The sequence below is a fragment of the Impatiens glandulifera genome, chromosome 7, assembly GCF_907164915.1.
Source record: "Impatiens glandulifera chromosome 7, dImpGla2.1, whole genome shotgun sequence".
Taxonomy (NCBI): Eukaryota; Viridiplantae; Streptophyta; class Magnoliopsida; order Ericales; family Balsaminaceae; genus Impatiens; species Impatiens glandulifera.
Window position 1 is genome coordinate 50,318,895 of NC_061868.1, and position 21,565 is coordinate 50,340,459.

General features: G+C 31.5%; 5 protein-coding genes across 5 annotated transcripts; 3 read left to right on the forward strand and 2 right to left on the reverse strand.

The window, feature by feature from the left end:
- Window positions 1-2,259: 2,259 nt before the first annotated feature.
- Window positions 2,260-3,937, reverse strand: LOC124945705 (protein JINGUBANG-like). Its single transcript, XM_047486185.1, has one exon. The coding sequence runs from the start codon at window positions 3,893-3,895 to the stop codon at window positions 2,516-2,518; it is 1,380 nt and encodes a 459-aa protein (XP_047342141.1). The 5' UTR covers window positions 3,896-3,937; the 3' UTR covers window positions 2,260-2,515.
- A 4,323-nt stretch (window positions 3,938-8,260) lies between these two features.
- LOC124945393 (proteasome assembly chaperone 2) lies at window positions 8,261-11,105 on the forward strand. The gene is made up of 7 exons (XM_047485819.1): window positions 8,261-8,418; window positions 8,568-8,733; window positions 9,234-9,292; window positions 10,046-10,164; window positions 10,341-10,575; window positions 10,656-10,776; window positions 10,866-11,105. The coding sequence occupies exons 1-7, from the start codon at window positions 8,359-8,361 to the stop codon at window positions 10,958-10,960; spliced, it is 855 nt and encodes a 284-aa protein (XP_047341775.1). The 5' UTR covers window positions 8,261-8,358; the 3' UTR covers window positions 10,961-11,105.
- Window positions 11,106-11,754: 649 nt separating this feature from the next.
- Window positions 11,755-13,085, forward strand: LOC124945263 (cold-regulated 413 plasma membrane protein 2-like). Its single transcript, XM_047485662.1, has 4 exons — window positions 11,755-12,096; window positions 12,211-12,318; window positions 12,393-12,463; window positions 12,555-13,085. The coding sequence occupies exons 1-4, from the start codon at window positions 11,912-11,914 to the stop codon at window positions 12,806-12,808; spliced, it is 618 nt and encodes a 205-aa protein (XP_047341618.1). The 5' UTR covers window positions 11,755-11,911; the 3' UTR covers window positions 12,809-13,085.
- A 135-nt stretch (window positions 13,086-13,220) lies between these two features.
- On the forward strand, window positions 13,221-15,622 carry LOC124945262 (RNA pseudouridine synthase 4, mitochondrial). The gene is made up of 10 exons (XM_047485661.1): window positions 13,221-13,608; window positions 13,705-13,764; window positions 13,848-13,997; window positions 14,080-14,127; window positions 14,332-14,412; window positions 14,489-14,599; window positions 14,725-14,823; window positions 14,894-15,005; window positions 15,082-15,128; window positions 15,203-15,622. Exons 1-10 carry the CDS (start codon window positions 13,285-13,287, stop codon window positions 15,572-15,574), a joined length of 1,404 nt encoding a protein of 467 aa, XP_047341617.1. The 5' UTR covers window positions 13,221-13,284; the 3' UTR covers window positions 15,575-15,622.
- A 4,850-nt stretch (window positions 15,623-20,472) lies between these two features.
- Window positions 20,473-21,240, reverse strand: LOC124910176 (transcription factor MYB73-like). The gene has a single exon (XM_047450791.1). The coding sequence runs from the start codon at window positions 21,238-21,240 to the stop codon at window positions 20,473-20,475; it is 768 nt and encodes a 255-aa protein (XP_047306747.1).
- Between the last annotated feature and the right edge of the window lie 325 nt (window positions 21,241-21,565).

Below are 21,565 nucleotides of genomic sequence, written 5' to 3' on the forward strand. Positions count from 1 at the left end.
TTATATTTATTAAAAAAATAAAATCAAAAATTAAATATGAAATACCTATAATTATAAAAGTTTATGAGATTTGCATTGAGTATTTATTCTTGTTAGGTTAATCTGAAAATGGTTGCATCTAAATGATCATGAGTAATGAAGATGAAACTTTCACTAATTTTGGCCACTAAAATTTTATTAAGTTAGGTATATGATAAACAATTATATATCTTCATTAAACTAAACCATTATTAGTTCAACATGGATCAAATGAGAAAGGATTGGATTGATGTTATCACTTTGAACCACATCTGAAACCGAGACAATTGGGTAGTCTATTTAGATATGAATATATACCAAATTTACATTTTAAGAACTTGTAATGGAATAATATTGGTGCTTTGAAAAAAATTCCAAATTATAGGAATTGATCCAGTCAAAGATAAATCTATAATAAAAGTATGATTTAAAATGTTTAGTGTTTTCAATTTATTTGTTTTTCTCATTTTTTTTTTTAATTTCATTCAGTATTTTTCATATAATGTTTTTTAATGATACTTACTTTTTTATTAATTATAAAAAAATGATAAATATACATATTTACATTCATATTATATTTAAATTAATGACATTAATTAATTTATTTATTTATAAATATAACATAAATAATAAATTAACGAAATTTAAATGGTTATAAAACTAGAAATCACTCAAATGATATAGTTTTAAAGAAATTTATATATATATATATATATATATATATATATATATATATATATATTCCATCAAATATACTACTAGAAACAGAATTCAATTTGTTGACAATGGAATACGGGACAATGGACTCTTTCAATTTTGAATAGAATAGCTTAGAAAAATAAATAAAAAAATATAGATTTAATAATTACTACTTAATTTCTCTACATGACGACTTCCAATAATAAACAAATAAACTACAAATTTAATAAGCTTCTCTCTTAATTAAATTCAACTATAATAGAAATGTAATTTATGCTGGACTTTAATGTACAATTCTTAATTCAATTCAATGAACCCCATTCATTACTTTCTAGTTTCATTAGATCACTTTTCTCCTCCTTTCTTCAGTTTATTTTATACGTTTATATTAACTTATTAATTTAATTCTTAACAAATATCAACTGATTTTATTTTCCAAATAAAATACTCACATCCAATATATCTATATTATATTATGATAAACTCAATTTGGATTAGTCATTCGTTTTAAAGTAAATTACATCTGTCAAATGAATATAATAATGGATACATTTACTTTATAAGGGATATTGACTAATTGATCCAAATTAGATACCTATTGAATCAATATAATTGACGTTATTCCGATTTAATTTATACATTCATTAATTCAAAACTTATTTTGTTGGTGTAACTACGGTTAAATCAAAATAAATTACACTTAAATTAATATCTTTTTAATGAAAACTGTTCAAATAATATAATAAATTCTTAAATAAAAAAGAAATTCATTTAAATTCCTTAAATGAGTAAATTTTTTTATTTATTTTTATAACCATAAATTAAAAGTTATTCAAAATTATAATTAAAGTATATTTCATAATATCATACATCATTCAAAATGATCATTATATATATGCAATAAAAATTAAATATATATATATATGAAAGTGACAAAATAATAATAAAAATTTCATTTAAAAAAACCTTAACTCAAAAAAGGTTGAGAATGACAAATTTGCATACGTTTGTAACCAAAAAAACGTCTCTTTTTGTTTTTATATTCTCATATTTTTATATACATAACTTTTATTTTATATTTATATCAATAAAATATACTTTGTTCAAAATAAGAAATAAAATAAGTTTTAATCACAAATTTTATATTAAAAATAAGTAAAATTAATTTTATTTGCCACTTCAACCATATTTTAATTTTATTTTGATGATTTTAAATACTTTGATCATTTTCTAACCACATATATGTATAAGATATTAATTAATTTCATTACGAAAATTACCTATTAAATTATGAAACCTATAAAAAAAACATTTTAATATAAATTTTATGATACAAATTTGACTAGTTGTTATATTTTAATAAAATATTACTTTTGAATGCACAAAATATAAAAATGATCTTTGTAATTAAACTAATCTTAATTTATGATTGAGTTAAGAACATATGTTGTTAAATCAAATAGATTTATTTGTATCAGATTAATTGATAACTTTGTATAAATATATATACATAATAAAAAAGAGGAAAAATAAGAAATATTACAATATATTATTATTATTATAATAATAATAATGCACAATTAGACCGTCCATTTATCGTGTGTGTGCGCATCCGCAGAAGAAACACAATTTAGGCCGTTCAAACAGCGCGGTCAAATCTAGTCTACCTACGCGCTTGACATGAAAGCCAAGTCACCTACGACTGACAAGATGACCACGTGGTCCTATCTCAACCGTCTTTTCAGGACCCACTAACTGCAACCGTTTCATATTCTCAAACACGTACGTATGTAGTAATTTACACGCTCTGTCGGAAACTATTATCGTCAAAACACACTTTCCGATCAGATACTCGCCACACTTTCACTGATTTATCCAAACTCCCACTGTACACCGTCCGATCACCATTCTCTCGATCATCTTCCTCAATTGCCAAACACTTTACAGGCCCATCATGTCCAGTAAGCACAGTCAAACAACTATGGTCCCTTCCTCCTCCATTGTCTCTCCGCCAAACGCAGATACTCTTATCCGCCGACCCACTAAAAATAAGGTTTCCAGATACAGCCAAACACAAAACCGCCATCTTATGTCCCCGTAGAATGCCACCCATCGAGAAATACTGCTTATCCGCTTCCCAGAATTTCACTAACCCATCCGACGACCCACAGTAAACAATCCTCGTTAAGGGATTCACTGCAATGGCAGTAACAGCACTCTCTTGTTTAACTAGTATTCTAATTAAAACATGTTTTGAAACGTTTCCAATTAATTCCCTCCTCCAGATCTTCACCGTACCGTCTGCCGATCCTGTGAAAACAAATCCTCTGTATCCGGCGGCGAGAGAGTTTATGGCGTCGTCGTGGGCGTTAATTGATTCCAAGCATTTTGAATCGGAGATTCTCCATACTTTCATTGTTTTATCCCACGAACCTGAGTAAAGAAGGCCCTGACTTTCATCCAAACTCAAACATGAAATGGCATCAAAATGCTTAATCCAGGGGATTCTTCGTCGTCTTCTAACTTGGACGTAGTTTTTTGGGTTGAATGAGGTCATGATATAGTCTTTCGTTCTGGGTAAACCTCCAACGCGTTTATAAGGGTTGGATCCGGATTTATTAGGTGAATATTTCCAAACTCTGATTTTACCATCTTGATGTCCGGTGAAAATTTTATTTCCGGATATAACAACTGCCTTTACAAATCCGCTGCTTGATTTGAATCCTGAGAATTCCTCCATGTTCTTCCAGACACGTATGTTTTTGCTTTCTGAACCAGTATAGAGCAATCCGCCGGAGGCTGCAAGGGAGTAGACATGACCTTCCTCCCGGACGAGTGATCCGATGAGTCCGTACCATGGGTATTCGTCGGAGGAGGGGACAAATCCCGGCGCTAGGATCCATGGTGATTTCTTGAATGGTGAGGATGGAATCCAAGGTGACATGGGATGGGGTGAATTTGAAGATACTGTTGAATCTGTTTCGTCGACTGATTCGTCTCCATGGAATGAGCTTTCGATTGATGCATTACTTATGCGGCGATTGTAGATATGGTCATGATCGTGTTTTTCATTGTGGTTTGTTGTGGTAGTGGTGGAAATTGATGGGTCTGAACCCAAAAGGGATCTGAACTTGAGCCTCTTGAAGCTTTGGGCACCTGATGATTTTATCTTAGCCATGATTTAATTTTGTAGAGAGAAATTAAAGAAGATTGTTATTGTTTTGAAGAAAACGTTAATGTCTCCGGGGATGTTATTGTTATATATATATATATACACATTTTTGAGAGAAGGGAATAGTTAGGTACGTGAAGGTGCAGGAGAAAGGGGACACGTGTTGAGAGATGATGCGTAAGCCTTACGATTATGAACAGGGAAATCTTCTTCGATCGTATCATACTTGGTCCATTTCCCAAGACGAATCTCTTTGAACCCGTTTGATTGGTTTTTAAGGAATAAAAATTGGGTTTTGTTTAAATAACCCAATTTAATATGATTTGGAATAAATTATTTGAATACCCTTATTTTGTTTAATAATAAAATTATAAAAATATTTAAATAATGAGTAATTTAATATTTTATTTAATGAATATAATGATTTGATTGATAAAAAATAAAATGAAATATAAAAATTGGGTTTTTGATCAATAAAATTCATAAATAATAATCTATAGGGAACAACAAGCCCTTTGTATACGTAAGGATAGGTATGGTTGAATGAATAATACATCAGGCTAAGGTGGCGGAACAAGAATGGAGACATTTTTTGAAGATAAAGTTGCAACAAATTAGGTAAGGGTTTGGTCTATTTGCAACACCATCAATTTTTATTATTTCTTTCATGAGACAAATTTCCATGTTTTTAACATTTGACAAACTATAAAAAATTATATCTTTTACTTTACTTTATATTATTCAATCCTTAATTCTTATGTACGTACGTATATAAATATAGGTTAAGATAATATTTATTCCATTTGAAAACCTGACTCAACTGGTCCCATATGCTATGTTGTTTGGGGGTAATTGGGTATATTTCTTGTGATTAAAACATAAAAAAAAACTATATTTTGATAAAATATTATAGTATCAAGTACAAGATAATCCTATAGGCCTATATATATATATAAATAATTATCTTGAGTAGAATAATGATTGGTTATATATAGGGGACAGTTGTAAGGTTAAATAGGTATTACAATACTATTAATGCATGTTATATGTTTATATTTGTTCAACATATTATTAATACGAAACTATTATACATTTATTTAATTAGTTATAGCATGACAAGTGTTGCTTACACATCCCATCCATATTGAATTTTATTTTGGCCCAGACATTAATTTGTGAATGGATTAGATAGAATTGATGCTTTCAGAAATTTCAAGAATATTGATCAAAAATAAATAAATAAATATTTATTAATCTTGAATATATTTATTTTCTTGCATGCTATTCCAAGTTGAACTCTATTGATTATTGTGATCAATAGTCACTTTTTAATTAGTCTTTCTTAAAAAAAAGTTATTATTATAATTCATCCAAACAAATCTATTATTTTGATTATGTTTTATTGTTTTGTAATAGTATTAACTATTAAGATTGGAATGAAAAACACACTTCTTTTAAAGTGAAAGCGATGATTAATAATGCAGTATTGTGGTGGTGATCATGTGGATTTTGAGATCTATTAGTCCAAACTAAGGCCAGGTGCTGTGTAATTAATATAGCCTTTACCCTATCGATCATCTTCATTAATTTCTCCTCCTACTACTTATTTTATATATATATATATATATATATATATATATATATATATATATATATATATATATATATATATATATATATATATATATATATAAATATATATTATTTGTTGCCTAAACTTGACTATATACTCAAACTTGTATTGGATAAATGCACGCACCTCTCATTCTCATCAATTTCAAAAAGTCATGTTTTTTCATGACCGTGGTAATATATTATTTCAGAAAATTCAAAATAATATTATACAATTAAAATGTTTAAAAAGTTTTACTATTTTATATGTTAATTATACAGAAGTTTCATTCTCAAGTTCAATGAAATTACAATAAGAGGTAAATTAATATATTTGTATTAATCTTCTTAAATGAAGAAAGAAAAAATGATCTGAACATTAAAATATAATATATATAAATTAATAAATAAATGAGAAAATAATATTTTACTTTTATATTTGATTGAATAGTGCTTGTCTAACTCCATAATAATAAAGTAAGGAAAAAAAAGTGGCTGAATACGCCTACGTGTCAGTAACTCTATTGAGAAGTTTCTAAAGTCAACTTCTAATATTTTTTTTACATCTGACACGTATGTAGCGCCAAATCATTGCATTATTATATGTTACTTACATAAATCTTGATTGACGTATGGCTTAATTAATAATATTTATATTTGATACTATCATTTAAATAAAGGGCTTAATACAAGTTTTGATATTTTAAAAGATTATCAATGAATTGTAAGGTAGATGGATTTAGTCAACCGTTGCCATGTCTTCTTCCAAAGAGACAATTAATTTACTTTTTCTTTTCTTTTTATCACATTAAGAAGTTATTTTAAAATTCATAAATTACCATTATTTTTCTATACCATTAGGTTACAAAAATATGAAGAACATACTAATAATGGTTTTTGCATAATTTTGTTTTTAATGTGTGACAATTTTATGGATTTGTCTTTACTCTAATTAACAACTTAGGGATGAATTATACTCAAAGACAACATTATCAATCCCCATAAATTAGTATTTATCTACCTCTTTTTATTAAACTTTCATCTATTCTTATATTTTAAACTATTCTACCCCATATTAAAATAATCATCATGGTTGAATTATGAACATAGTTTAACTTGTAAGGTACTTTTAAAGATTTTTCAAAGTCATAACTTGATGAGTTAAAATATGGAAGCAAGTTAAAATCGAAAAAAATTTCAAATTCTTTACTCCCATTACATATGTGGAATAGATGCTCTACACTATCGAAAATTATACGATAAAATTAATATAATAATATTTAAAATATGTATTTATTAAAGTGTACATAACAGTGAACAATGCACAATAAATACATTTATATTATCAATATTTATTTTACAAAAAATATTATGTCACAATTTATTATTATTACCTTTATTTTTTTTAATTAATTTTTTATCTAGTTAGTTATTCCATAAACTTTTTTGGTTGGTTAACTCGTTGACTCAGTCGAGTTTGAGAGTCAATTAAAGAGTAACGAATTTAGAGTCAAATAAACTCGTTATAGGGTGGAATCGAGCACACTCTCGAGTTGACTCGACTAACTCATTAAAGTCGTTAATATTTATCTTTTTTTCCAATTTATACATCTTCATCTTTTTTACTGAAAATATAGTAAAAATCAAATATTATAAATATTAACATCCTCACTGGAAAATATATCCATGTTTATGCTATTTTCTTGAAATATTATTCTTAATTTTTTAATTGTTCATTCTAACTTAGAAACAAGAAGATTTATTTATTTTCAAATACTGAAAGTGGATACAAGAAAAATAGTAATTTCTCACATTTGTAAAACTCTTAATCTTATTGATTTAAAAATTTTCAATTTATAAATTCACTATCACTTTACATTCACTCTCTATTGTTATTGTAAATTAAAAGGGTTTCCTTCAAAGAAATCTTTTAATTTACAAATTAATCATCACTTACATTCATACTCTCTATTGTTAGTGTAAATTAAAAGGGTCTCTAGAAAATTCTCAGTTAAAAAAAAATAAAATATATTTCAACTTAAAATTATGGGACAAAAATAAATATAATAAAATTAAAAATACGTGTTTATTAAAGTATACATACATTTTCTTTTACTAGAAAATATTAAATCACCATTTATTATTATTACCATTACTTTTTGTTTTCTTCATTTTCTCTAGTTAGTTATTCCACTATTTTTTTCATTTGTAATGTTTAAATTTTATAATTTTAAAAAATGAAAATTATTTTAAATAGATCTATTAATTAATATAAAAGAGTAAAAAAATATTAAAAAAAGACAATACTGATAAATATGAAAGGATGATATTGATACAATTATAAATGACTATTAAGATAATATTCAAGTTGAATGTTGTGGTAATTATTTTGATACATGATGATGTTTTTGACTTGTAACATGATACAAAATTTGTTTTAGAATATTTTGATTAGTTATTAATTTTGTGTAACACCTATTCAAACTCATTTTTTATTTGGATATACTATGGTTTAATATTAACAAGTTAAAAAATTAATAATCTTATATGATTAAATTTATTTATGTTAGTGAACCTTTATCTTAAACCCATGAACCAGTTTAAGTTTATGTAGTTTAGAGTTGGACTGGACACCTTATTTTCAGATATGGGTTTAATACTTTTGGGCTGGGCCTGGAAGAGTATGTGAGTGAGAGAGTGAGTGTGTGTGTGTGAGAGAAGATGGCTTCTTTTGCAAGAGAAGTGTAAAAATACAGTGGTTTCTTCTTTCACGGTTTGTCTGAAACTACGAAATATTTCAGGAAAGTGGAAATAGTGATACGAACGGATTCCGACTGGTCCATTTACAAGTGAGCATAATGGAATTCGTTCTTGAGGAAGGCAAAACTCTCCCAGGGGATTCTTCTTCTCTGATTCTGGTTTGTTCCTTGAAATTTCATTATTCCTCTGTCGGTTTCTTTAATTTCTTCGTTTGTTTTCGAATCTTTGTCCGATTGTTAACAATATTTTAGGTGATGTAGTTACCTGATTATTTATATTCTTGTTGGTTTGAATCTTTCGATCCCAGCCTGCTTTATCGATCGGAAATGTCGGTCAGCTAGCGGTTGATTTGCTTATATCTTCTACTAGAGCTGCGAGAATAGGGTATTTGGACGACCCTAATGTTCTTCCCTGCGTGGGTAATGATCCTTACTCGCCTGATTCGCCAGGGCTGCTTACTCTCCCTCTGGAAGGTAGGTCGATTCAATTTTATTTTATTTTGCTTTTTCTTGCACTCATTGATCTTAAATGTTGTTATTTTCTGGTTACTTATCAATCCATTCTTTGTAGTTTCATATTTTCCTACCATGCTAGCTGAAGATCTTTGTATAGCTATGTGTTTTGACTCAATGTCTTATGTTTATCTATCCATGAAAAATGAGCTGACCTTAAGTTACAGCCGTTCAGGCTTTGAAACACAATACAAATCAATAGGTCTAAAAATGGAGATTCTCGATGGATAATTTAAACAATTTCACAGTGCGAATTGCTCGCATGCATGCAATATTTGGTGAGTGTATCTTCATGTAACTAACTGTATTTGTAAATGTTGAGTCCAAGTTCTCATCATTGGGTTGATCTCAAGGCTGCACTTGCTAGAGTTAGTTTATCTCTGAAGGAAAGATGACTTCAGTCTGCAGCAAATGTCTTCTTAAAAATATGGCCTAATTTGGCGTTTGCTTCTCTTCTGCAGCTTATACTACATCATCAAATGCATTGACCCTTGTACAACAGAGATCTCCTATAAAAAAGGTAGAAATTTAAAAGACTTATTATTGATATTATTTTCTGCGGACTCTGTATGAGCTTGCTCAATAGACCATTTGTTTGAATTTGACCATTGCAATTATTAGTTATCCAAGAATAAAGCCCCAGAAATGTACTATTTGATTACTTCAGACAAGGAGTGTGCCTCAGAGCCTGTTTTGGTATAAGTTTTTGTCAACTAGATCAAAATACATAAAATCTACATTTGGCGATAACCTCTAACTGATGTAAGATTTTTTACAATCACACTTCAGACACCAAACGGAAAAAAAAATCACTTTCAATTTTTTTGGGGGTGTTTTTTTCCATGTGATAGTGATTTCAAAATCTTAGTGTCCAAATAGGCTAGCAGAAAAGTGCTCTTACATTTGTTTAATTTGGAAATACTTGAGGGTAAATAATAGGTGATAATTTCTGTGCGAGTTCTAGTGGTCATATTAGATTGTGCCCAATTAATGATGTATAGGCACAGTTTCTCTAATGGAGACAAACGATAATAATGCAAAAAAGAAAAAAAAGTGAGTTGGTCTAGCATACCAAAGTGATTACACTTTGGTTTGTTAATGGTTTACACTTGCACATCATTACCTCTATAGTAAGAAAGGTTTTTTCCAGTATAATATGGCTTGAAACTGTAACTAACAAACTTATTTGCCTGTAGAGGCATTTGTGTTTAATTTGGTAATCTGCCCAAGTGTTCTGTTAAAACTAAAATCAAATGGGCTTATGTTTGATCAGGGCATGATGGTAGAATTTTCGAAGAATCTGGCTGATTTTGCTGTTGCTACTGGAAAGAAACACGTGGTAGTGCTCTCTAGTTTAGATTTTGTGAGGTGGCAAAAAGTTGACATGTCAAGGTAATAATTAGATAAACAATAATTATCCTAGTTAGTTGAATTGCAGACCAAAAAATGAACATTTTTGTAAAAGTAAAAACTGCTTATAAAATCTTATTATGTAAGACTAAATGTGTGTTTGGGAGGATTATTAAGGTAAAAATAGAATTGAGGTGTGATTTTTTTGGGATGATCAGTGGGTTGCAGATATATTACCTTTCAAGTGCAAGTGAGGATGGAAGAGATGAGGAATGTGAAAGACGTGGGTGGAAAAGGCTGATTGAATATAGTCCAGATGGGAAAGGGTGGAAATACTTGAGGAGCATAGCAGCGGAGAAGGGTGGCGTGGATTCACTTGATGAGGATGAGATGGAAGAGGAAGATTATTACTACCCAAGTTTGCCTTTTGCTGCCTTATTTTCTTGCTTAAAGGTATGTAATGTATTTAATATTAAAAGAAGAAGAAGAAAGAAATGAAAGAGGCATTTTTGAATGGGAAATGTTTGGTTTAGGCAAAAGGCGTGAAGGTGAGTTGCTTAATGTGTTATTGCTCGGAAGGGGACAATATACAGGAGGCTTTTCAATTAGCTGAGGCAGCTTGTAGCCTTATGGGTGTCAATCCAGATTCTTCTGGTATGTATAAATGGTTTAGTTGTTGTTTGGTCTTCTGAAATGAATTTGAATGTTGAGTTTGGATTGAATGAATTGATTGTTGTGTATAGGATCGTCTGATGATGCAGTTGAAGGCGAAAAATGGGTGATTCCGCATTCATGGAAGACTGTGTATGGACCACCCCCTGATATGTCTATGTTCTAAGATGTTTTTGTAGTAGCACTTACACTAATTTCTCTTTAATCTCCCCCCTCCCCCCCAAAAGGTCAGTAGTCATAAAGAAAGAAAGAAAGATGTTTCTTTAATATCTTTTGCTGATTGATTTGATTATTGTAATGCATTTGCATTTACATGGGTTCTTCTCATTGAGCAATATATTTTCCTTAGAAAAATGGAGATGGATGCTTGCATTTTATATTATTATTATTATTATTATGATGATGATGATAACAAGAAAGAGGTTGTTTTTCATAAAATAATTTGGAAGGTGATGATATCCAGTAAGATGGAGTATGAGGATGGGACAGTGGACGTGGCAACTCTATCACCTTTCATTAGATGTATAGATAGACTAATAATAATAATAATAATAATAAATTTTATATTGAGTTGAGAGAATAAGAGATTGATGAAAATTGAGGTCACCCACTATTACTACAGTACAGCTCATTCAATCTCCATTATTATTATTATTATTTTGGATTTGGATTTGGATTTCATGACATGATCAATCCTTTCTTTTTACTTGGGCCACGTGCCTCCATTGACAGAAGTTGTGATATTGAATCCAATCAGTGTAATAAGTTTGATTCAAACAGAGAGATTTCCCCAATGAAATGATCACCAGAATAAAATTAAACCATTTTCAAATAAACATGAAGTCGGCATACATGAAGTCGGCACACAACACTCACTGTCCAGCTGGCTGGCTTCCCTGCTTTGAGTTGTTTGACTCTAAGCCTTTATTATTTAAAATAAATAATCAAAACCCGACAAAGAAAGGCCTTAGAGTTTTCCATCCTCTTCCATTCTCTAAAAGGCTACAAATCATCATCTCTATTTCAGCAGCAACTTTACAGTTCAAAATTTGTCTGTCACTAGCAGCTAGCAGCAGGGTCTGGATCCTTCCTTCATTCCTTGTAGCAAAATTTGATAATGGGAAAGTTCAAGAACAGCTATCTGGCTATGAAGACGGATTCGACATCCAGTGATTTAATCTCCTCTGATCTCCAAGATCTGGGACACGCCGCTAAGAAGTTCGCCAATCATGCCGTCCAGCTCGCTCTAGGGTCTAGTCTTGGCACTATCTTACTTCAATGGATCGCTTCCTTCGCTGCCGTGTACATCTCTCTCTCTCTCTCTCTCATTATCTACTCTTAAGTTTTAGAAAATGACACACCCTGGCCTATATTGCATAACATTTGTTGTTTACATTCTTGATTTTATTTGTGCAGATATCTGTTGATATTGGATCGAACCAACTGGAAGACTAACATCCTTACATCACTTCTAATCCCTTACATTTTCTTCAGTTGTCCATCCCTAATCTTCGATTTTCTCCGGTAACTACCACACACAACTTACACACTCTCGGTAAATCTTATCTTATATGAAAAACTTAATGATGATGATGCAGGGGAGACGTTGGAAAGTGGGTTGCATTCATTGCTGTGGTGTTGCGTCTTTTCTTTCCCCACCGTTTTCCAAGTTTGTATTTCTGCCATGACTACTAACTAGAAAAAAGATCCAATTTTTCTCTCTCTCTCTTTCTCTGATTGTGGTTTTGAATTGAATGCAGATTGGCTAGAATTGCCCGGGGCTTTGATTCTGCTGATCGTGGTGGCTCCAAGCTTGTTTGCATATTACGCTCGGGATAACCTCATCGGTGTGGGAGTTTGTCTAGTCATCGGTTGTTACCTTCTTCAGGAACACATTAGAGCATCTGGGGGATTCAGAAATTCATTTACTAGGGCTAATGGGATATCCAACTCCATGGGGATCATCGTCATCTTGGTTTATCCAGTCTGGGCTCTCATTGTTGACCTCATATGATTTAATATTATCTTCATTTTCATTTCATATCACTGGCGGCGTCCTCAGTCTCTGTGTTGTTTGTGTCATGTAAGGAGCAGGAAGATGATTGATTTTATTATTAGCAGCCTTTGTTCATTGAATAATAACCACCACCCCCACCCTGTTTTTATTATATGATCGATCGATCGATCAATCGTGCAATTTGTATGTATGTGTATCCTTTGTGGATTGAATGAAGAACAAGAATCATCATTTATCATTCTAAATTGGTCTTTTATTTTGCTCTCTCTGGATAGATCTAGTGATTGATTATTGTCTTCTTCTTCTTCTACTCCCAACCCATGTATAATTTGATGATTCAAATCTTTGAATAAATATATTATTTTTAATTTTAACCTTCCCAATGACAAAAGTTGCTGTCTTTTTTTTCCACTGGGCCTGCGAAAGGTTCGGTTAAGACTTATAGCACCGCCGAGGTTTAAGCAAATAATTATATGGCGGCCGCCCGAATTCTACGCTTCGATTTAGTTCGATCCACCGCCGACGACTTAGTACCAGCTATTTTGCGGCACCTACGTGGGGGGTACAGCACCATCTCCTCCAACCCAGAGGACGAGAAAGAGACAGGCCGCTGGCTTACTTTACCCCCCTTCACCCCCACTATCAATGGCGATTCTCTTGGTAAGAAACTTGCCGCCGGCGGTTCTTCCTCTAGCAAAGATGAAGTCACAACCTCCATGACAGCCCTCAAATGGGTATTCAAGTGCTGCCCAGATATTCCTAAATCTCTCGTTCAAAAGATTTTTCGTTTGAGACAGGTCTGAATTCACCTCCCTATCCCAAATACCAAATCCCAATCCCCTCTTGTGCCGTGCCTTTTGAATTAAATTTTTGTATTTCCATCATGTATATAGGTTCGTAGAGAATCTTCTATGTTGAGTTGTGATTCGGATGTTAAGAATCGCCTTCGACGAGTAAGAATTAATGCTTTTTGCTATCGGGAATATTGGAAAAAAATGCTGTCTTTCGTTTCAATGTTTGACTGAATTATTCCTAGGTGGCAGCAAAGGATCCGATGAACACAGGAGATCGTGTTTATCTTCCTGCAATCAAACAAAGGCTGTCTTGTGAGAATTCCAATTCCAAGACCACCCATCATATCAATGATAAAGAAGCAAGCTTTCTACACAGCCTTGTTTTACACAAGGTGTTCTTTACTCCTAAGAATCATGTTTGGCTGTTTAATGCGGTTGTGTTCTTTGTTACTAAACACTGTTTTAATATTTCAGGATCCAGCCATTCTTGTTATCAACAAACCTTCTGGAATGCCTGTTCAAGTAAGAAACTTGATGTATTCATTTTCTTCCCAAATTTTCCAGATTCCATGTCTTCTCCATATACAAACTAGGGCACTTAACATTAAATGTTATGTGATTAAACTCATTTCTTGCTAAAGTAGACGTGTTTCTGTAAAGAAAAAATATGTTCATTTTCTTTTTCCTTAAGACTGCTGAAATCCAATATCTATTCTCAAATCAAAGGGTGGGGTTGGAATCAAGCAAAGCTTGGATGAACTAGCTACAACTTATCTGAAATTTGATTATCCTGAAGCTCCTAAACTGGTGAGCCTTTCAACAGATTGGTATTGTTTTTTCTTTTTTTGAAAAGAAACAGTGTCATTCAACTGGTATGATTTAGGTTCACAGGCTTGATAGAGATTGCAGTGGAATTTTGGTTTTAGCAAGGACCCAAATGAGTGCCTCTGTTTTACATTCAATCTTTCGCGAGGAAACACTAGAAGCATCCAAGGTGACAAATAAGTTTTTGTTCTTTTTGTACGTTCGGGATGGATGTTAAAGTAATAATAGTATTTAATGTTGTTAGTTTATCTTAATTTGTCTATTGGTGTTTGTTTCTATTATCAATCTGTATAGGATCCAGAAAAGAACAAAATTTTGCAGAAGAGGTACTTGGCACTTGTTATTGGAGTCCCAAGACGTTCCGAGGGTTTAATTTCTGCGCCACTGGGACAGGTTTGACGTCGACAATCATCTTCCCCCAAAAGCCTTGTAGACTTAAAAACCATTGCTGTCTTGATTTCAGGTGAATCTGAGTGATGGAAAATCTGTGAAGATAACTGTTATTGACAGCTCCAAATCATTGTCTTCGCAGCATGCCTTAACCAAGTATCGAGTGATTGAATCTTCCCCCCATGGTGAGTTGCTAAACTTTTTGAATGCAATTTAAAGACATAAAAGGCGGTTGATGGGTGAATGTGACATGAACTGCAGGTTACTCGTGGATCGAGCTATCCCCTCTGACAGGAAGAAAACACCAGGTATTGAATCGAATGAAATGGACATTCTTGATTGGTCAATCAACCCTCTTTTAGACATTCTGTAAAATTTTCAGCTTCGGGTGCATTGTGCGGAGGTTTTAGGAACACCAATAGTGGGAGACTACAAGTATGGGCGAAAAGCTCATAGTAAAATGAAACCTTTAGGTTGGTTGGGCGATGATGACTCTAATGATGAGAAATACAACAAGTCTGGAGGAAGAGAAAACTCTGTTAGCTTCGATGATTTGGGAAGGGGGAGTATATCAGATGAAGAGCCAAGTTTACACCTTCATTGTAAAGAGATCATCCTGCCCAGCGTTTTTGAGGCTCTGCAACAAGTGCAGGCCAATACAGAATGCGATGTTTCGAAGATCAAATCGCTTAAGTTAATTGCCCCTCTTCCACCTCACATGCAAAGAAGTTGGACCATTCTAAAGTCTTCATGATCTTCAACAATTTATCACTAGCATTTATTTATCTGACCAATTTTTATGTGAGAGCTAGAGTTGCCAATGCGAAACTACTTACCTGTTTTATTTTATAAAGTTCATGTTATGCTTTCTACAATTATTATGCATCAAATCAATCACATTGCATTGGTGAAATTTTGAAAAAATAAGCATCATTTCATATTTTTTTGTTTCTTTGTTCAACAAGGTAGGAAGTTAGTCTTATTTTTCACAATTATGACCTCCACTTTAATTTAAGGTATTCTATGATAATCAAGTTTGTGATATTTGGTCTCAAAGTAGATATTTATCTATATATTTTTGTTGTGTCGTTCATTTTCGTAGTTGTTGCAAACTAATTTCATATATCGATTGTGAATGGGAAGTTTCTAACTATAATGGAAAATTGTCTCAATCTTTGTTGTGCATAAGACACATTGTACATCCGTAATGGTGCGATTTTGTGAGACCACACATCATTGCGTTAGTTGACAATATGCCCGTGAAATCGGTGTACATCCCAAGCTTTGCGGGAACAAAATTTTTCGCCCTCTTCAAATTTTCAGTTTGAGTATCGCGTCTCATGTCACAAAGGATGAAAGATTGCACATGTGCGAGGATATATGTGTCTTACTTTTTCACTCTTCGTAGGACATTGGACTATTGTCTCTTATACTCGAACGTTTATAAAGAGTATGTATTGGAACACAACTTTTTACAGTAAAAAAGATATTTAACATTAAAGTTAATTCACTGTAAGTAGTATTATTAAGTAGTTTAATAATAGACTTAACAAAACAAATGATTAATGAGAACCTCAGATATCATATTCATATGAAGAAGCTTTTAAAGATTTTCATATATGTAGGAATAATTTCCCTTTCTCATCGCTCAATTTAAAGGTAATCAATAAAATGATAAAAAATTAAAATAAATTAAAACTAAAATGAACTCTGTTGTTCAGCAAATCAAATGTATTTTAGAATATTTTAAATCTATAATATAACTCAAATGATGAGCTCAAACGGTAAAGAAACAAATAACTAATTAACTATAGTCTATCGGAAGTGATTTAATAAAATCTTTATAATTGGTGGAAGGTTATAAAAAAAATCTTTATAATTGGTCGAAGGTTAAAAAAATATCATTCTTATTAGTTAGCTGTATATTTAATTATTAACAATATTTGCTAAGTGATTGATTTATGTTACTTCTACACTTTCTAAATTTATTTTTTCAGCCATAATCTTTAAATTAACCAAATTACTGACTCACCAATCAACTTATAATTTTTTATTTTGGGGGGAATGGATGATGAACAAATGACATGCTTGAACTTAAGAAATAACTAATTAACAAGGAATGGAATGGAACAGGAGAGTTCCACTAAACCTTCAAAGAACTGCGCATTTTCTTGATAAATACATAGTGCATATCATTTCTAACGCCAATGAAACATAAGTTGATTACATTAATGTGATACATTTACCCTTATTTATTTGTTTGCAATTAGTTATTTGTAGTATAATAAATGATATAAAACACTACAACTTAAGTCGATAACGACAAAATGTTCCAGGACATATATAATATAGAACCGACAAAACCGCAATAAAAAAAGTGTAGCATATGGTGAACAATTCAATTACGTTACATTCTTTTACATCCTTATTTTGCACTTCCTAATTTTCTCACTTTTATTATTGTATTTTAAGACCGATAAAATCATTTACGCCCAATTATCAGGATTAACGAATCAATGTTTTGTGTCGTTTTCTTTGCCGTATACGACATTCTTTATCATGTGACCTACTTATCTTATAAATATTGTAAAATCTGGACATTGAATACTTTTTTTTTGTTTTGAACATTTTTATATTTGAATTTCAAGAGCAATACTAAATTATCATGTCAAAGCTTAAATAATAATTACAAGAAATGACTATTAACACAGATAAATCAGTATCCATTTTGTTATTTAAAAAAGCTATATATAATACATATATCTAATGACTTCATCAAATCACATATATCTTATATTTATTTAACCTCAAAGGCCTATAATTAGTTATATTTGGCTCAATTAAAGCACTCAAACCTTTAATATACAACTCCTCTACCTGTCTAAAAAAATGTATTCTTTCATTATAAAAAAGAGAATTATGTGTGGTTATGAAAAAATATTAAGGATTTTAGATGTGGGGATTACATATAAAAATAATCCTTGATAATCGGGTTCTCAAACATGTCATAAATCTGTAAGAACAAATGATAAGAAATGACCAGGAATTAAACAATACATATAACAAAAAAAACAGGTTCAGAACTAATTAAGAACATAAAAACATTATGATTAAACAGGTTTTGTTAAACTGAATTCGATGACAACAAATACCATTACAACGACTAACAATTGTTAAAATTTTGTTTTTCAAATACATTAGTCTGAAGAAGGGTTTGGTGATTATTTCCATCTCTCTTGATCATCTTCCTGTAATCAGTCTTTTTTTTTATATTGAAAGTAAGAGTGTACTTCTCCATTTCCTTCCTAAGCATGATTGGAATGCACTTCTTTCATTTCCTTCCTAATTAAGCAAGATTGGAATGCACTTCTCCATTTTTTTAATTCCTAAGAATTGTCTCAATCTCTATTATGCATATGACACATTGTGCATCGAATATAGTAATGAACTTACTGATTTTGTCTTTTGTAATTAGTCTTTTATAGGACACAAGTCAAATGATATAGCGGTGTCTTGGTGCAACTTTAATTAGGAAACTACACAACATTGTGTTAGTTAATAATCTATTCGTGAGCTCGGAATACATATGAAACTTTGCGCGCACAGAAGCAAAATTTCTCGCCCTCTTCAATTTTCAGTAGTTTAAGTATCCCCGTCTTTGTCACAAAAGGACAAAAGATTGCAATGTGCGAGGATGGGTCTTCCTTTTCACTCTTCGTAAGACCTCAGACCATTGTCAATCATGAATATGTTTTATTCTCGAATATTTGTAGTCTTTTCTGATTCTTAAGTTCTGAAACTTTGCTTTAAGACATGAATTTACATTCGAATCAACACTCTACCAAAATAGAGTAACTCGTTCATTTCAATCTTTATTCAATCATTTTTCTATCCTACTCTAAGTAACTATTCATGGTTTTTTTTCACCATAACTGTTAAATTGGATAGTTAAGAGTAGTATTGGAATAATTTTTTTACAATAAAAAATATTTAAAATTAAAGCTAATTCAATGTGAGTAGTTTAATAATAGAATTAACAAAAACAAATGATTAATCATGAGAACCTCGAGAAATCATATGAAGAAGTTTTTAAAGATTTTCATATCTAGGAATAATTGCCCTTCTTTGAGCTCCTTTCAAGTAAGGCAATCTATAAAATGATAGAATAAAAAAATAAAAAGCATATGTTTTTCAACAATGGACTCGATCTGTTGCTCAACAAATTATCAATGTATTTTAGATTTTAAATCTATAATAACCCAAATGATGAGCTCAAACAAACAATAAAGAATATACAAATAACCAATTAACTATATATAGTCTATGAGAAGTCATCTAATAAAATCTTTATAATTGGTGGAAGGTTAAAAAATATCATTCTTATTAGTTAGCTGTATATTTAACTATTAACCATTTATTAAGTGATTGATTTATGTCACTTTTATCCTTTCTAATTTTTTATTTTTGAGGAATGGATGATAAACCAATGATATGTTTGATCTTAAGAAATAATTAGAAAAGAATGGAATATGAGAGTTTCACAAAGTCTTTGAAATTGCGCAATTTCTTGACGAACAACAAATAATATGGTGATTACATTAATTAATGTAATAAATTTACCCACATTTAGTATTTATGCACAATTAGATTTTTGTAGTATAATAAAAGATATAAAACACTACAACTTATGCCGATAGCGACAAAATGTTCGAGAACATGGTATAGAAGCGATAAAACCAATAAAATTAATTAAGTGTAACATATGGTGAACAATTCAATTGCATTACATTCTTTTACCTCCTTATTTTGCACTTCTTGATTTTTTCACTTTTATTATATAGTGTATTTGAGACCGACGTAAACATTTACATCCAAATTTTCATGATTAATTAACAAATAAGGTTTTGTGTCGTTTTCTCTCGTTATATACGACATTCTTTATCTTGTGACCTACCTTTCTTTTATAAAGATTGTACAAACTGGACATTGAACACTTTTCTTTCTAATGTTTTTATATTTGAATTTCAAAAGCAATGGTAAATTATTATGTCAAAACTTAAATAACAATTACAAGAAATGACTCTTAATATAGATAAATCAGTATCAATTTTTATTTATTTATTTATTTAAAAAAGCTATTAATACATATATCTAATGACTTCATCAAATCCCATATCTTATATTTACTTAACCTTAAATTAAGACCTATAATTAGTTATATTTGGCTCAAATTAAGCACTCAAACCTTTAATATACAACTCCTCTTGACTACCTGTCTAAAAATGCATTCTTTCATAAAGAAAAAGATTTATGTGTGGTTATGAAAAGGATTTTAATTATATGTGGGCATTACACATAAAAATAATCCTTCATAATCGGGTTCTCAAGCATGTCAGAAATCTTTAAGAACAAATGATAAAAAATAATCAGGAATTAAACACTACATATAACATAAAAACATATTCAGAATTAAGAACATACAAACTTTATGATCAAACAGGTATTATTAAACTGAATTCGATTACAACAAATACCATTACAACTACTAAACAATTATTTTAACAAAACCATTAATCTGAACAAGGGTTTGGTTCCATCTCTCTCTCTCTCTCTCTCTCTCTAGGTCTCTCTTGATCATCTTCATTCATGTAATCAGTCTTTTTTAATGAAAGTAAGAGTGAGCTTCTCCATTTCCTTCCTAAGCATGATTGGAATGCACTTCTCCATTTCCTCCCTAAGAATGGTTGGAATGATGTTTTCCATTTCCTTCCTGACAATGCCCGGAAGTAACTCCCTGACAGTTTTATTAACCAACCGAACAATGTTAGGATCAATATCGGTGGACTCCGACACATCCTCCTCAACTGGTTCATTCTGATTTTCCTCTGAATCGGAATCCACTAACCCTTCTGATCTAAGGGCAGTCTCCGACAGTAAAACAAGAGCATCAGCTCCAGGAGGCACGAAGGAATCACTTTCCGTCCTACCAGCTGCAGTTTCATCTACCTCTTCCACTTCCTCTACCGCTCCCTGTCCGTCGCCGCCTCCGCCGCCGCCGCCATTGATCATCGCACCAGCAGGCTGTTTCTTTAAATAGCAATGCCAGCGGTTCTTTACAAGGTTGTCAGTTCTGCCGACAAGCAATCGGGCGATATCCGACCACTTGTTTCCCAGAATTTCATGGGCCCGATTGATGATCTGGTCCTCCTGTGGGGTGAAGGGCCCATGGTTTAGCTCCGGGGACAAATGGTTGCACCACCGAAGCCGGCAAGAACTAGCCGTTCGCCCCGGAATTGATCTGCAAATAAAAGACCAATTCTTGGCACCGTGGGTTTGCACCACCTCAGCCAACAAACTGTCCTCATCGATGCTCCATTGCCCCTTGATCACTTGAAACATCGTATCCTCCGCCGCCGCCATAATAAGAGAGAGAGAGAGAGAGTGAGAAGAGCGTTAAGAGTGAGAAGGGCGTAACTCTATTATACGTCTTTTTATAACCTAGCTAGGGTAACTCTTGTGGTCAGGAAAACCTATCCGTTAATGACATGTATTACCTCTATGATTCTAAAAATCTTAAATTTATGGCATTAGTTGAAATTTGTTTTACAATCTTCTTTTATTTGGGATTCTTTGCCCAATATATATCTTTTTTACCTACCTCTTAATTTTTAAATTCACATTTTTCGCACTTTCAAATAACTTGTAACAAAGTCTTAATCACCCTCATTTAGTGCACCAAGCATAT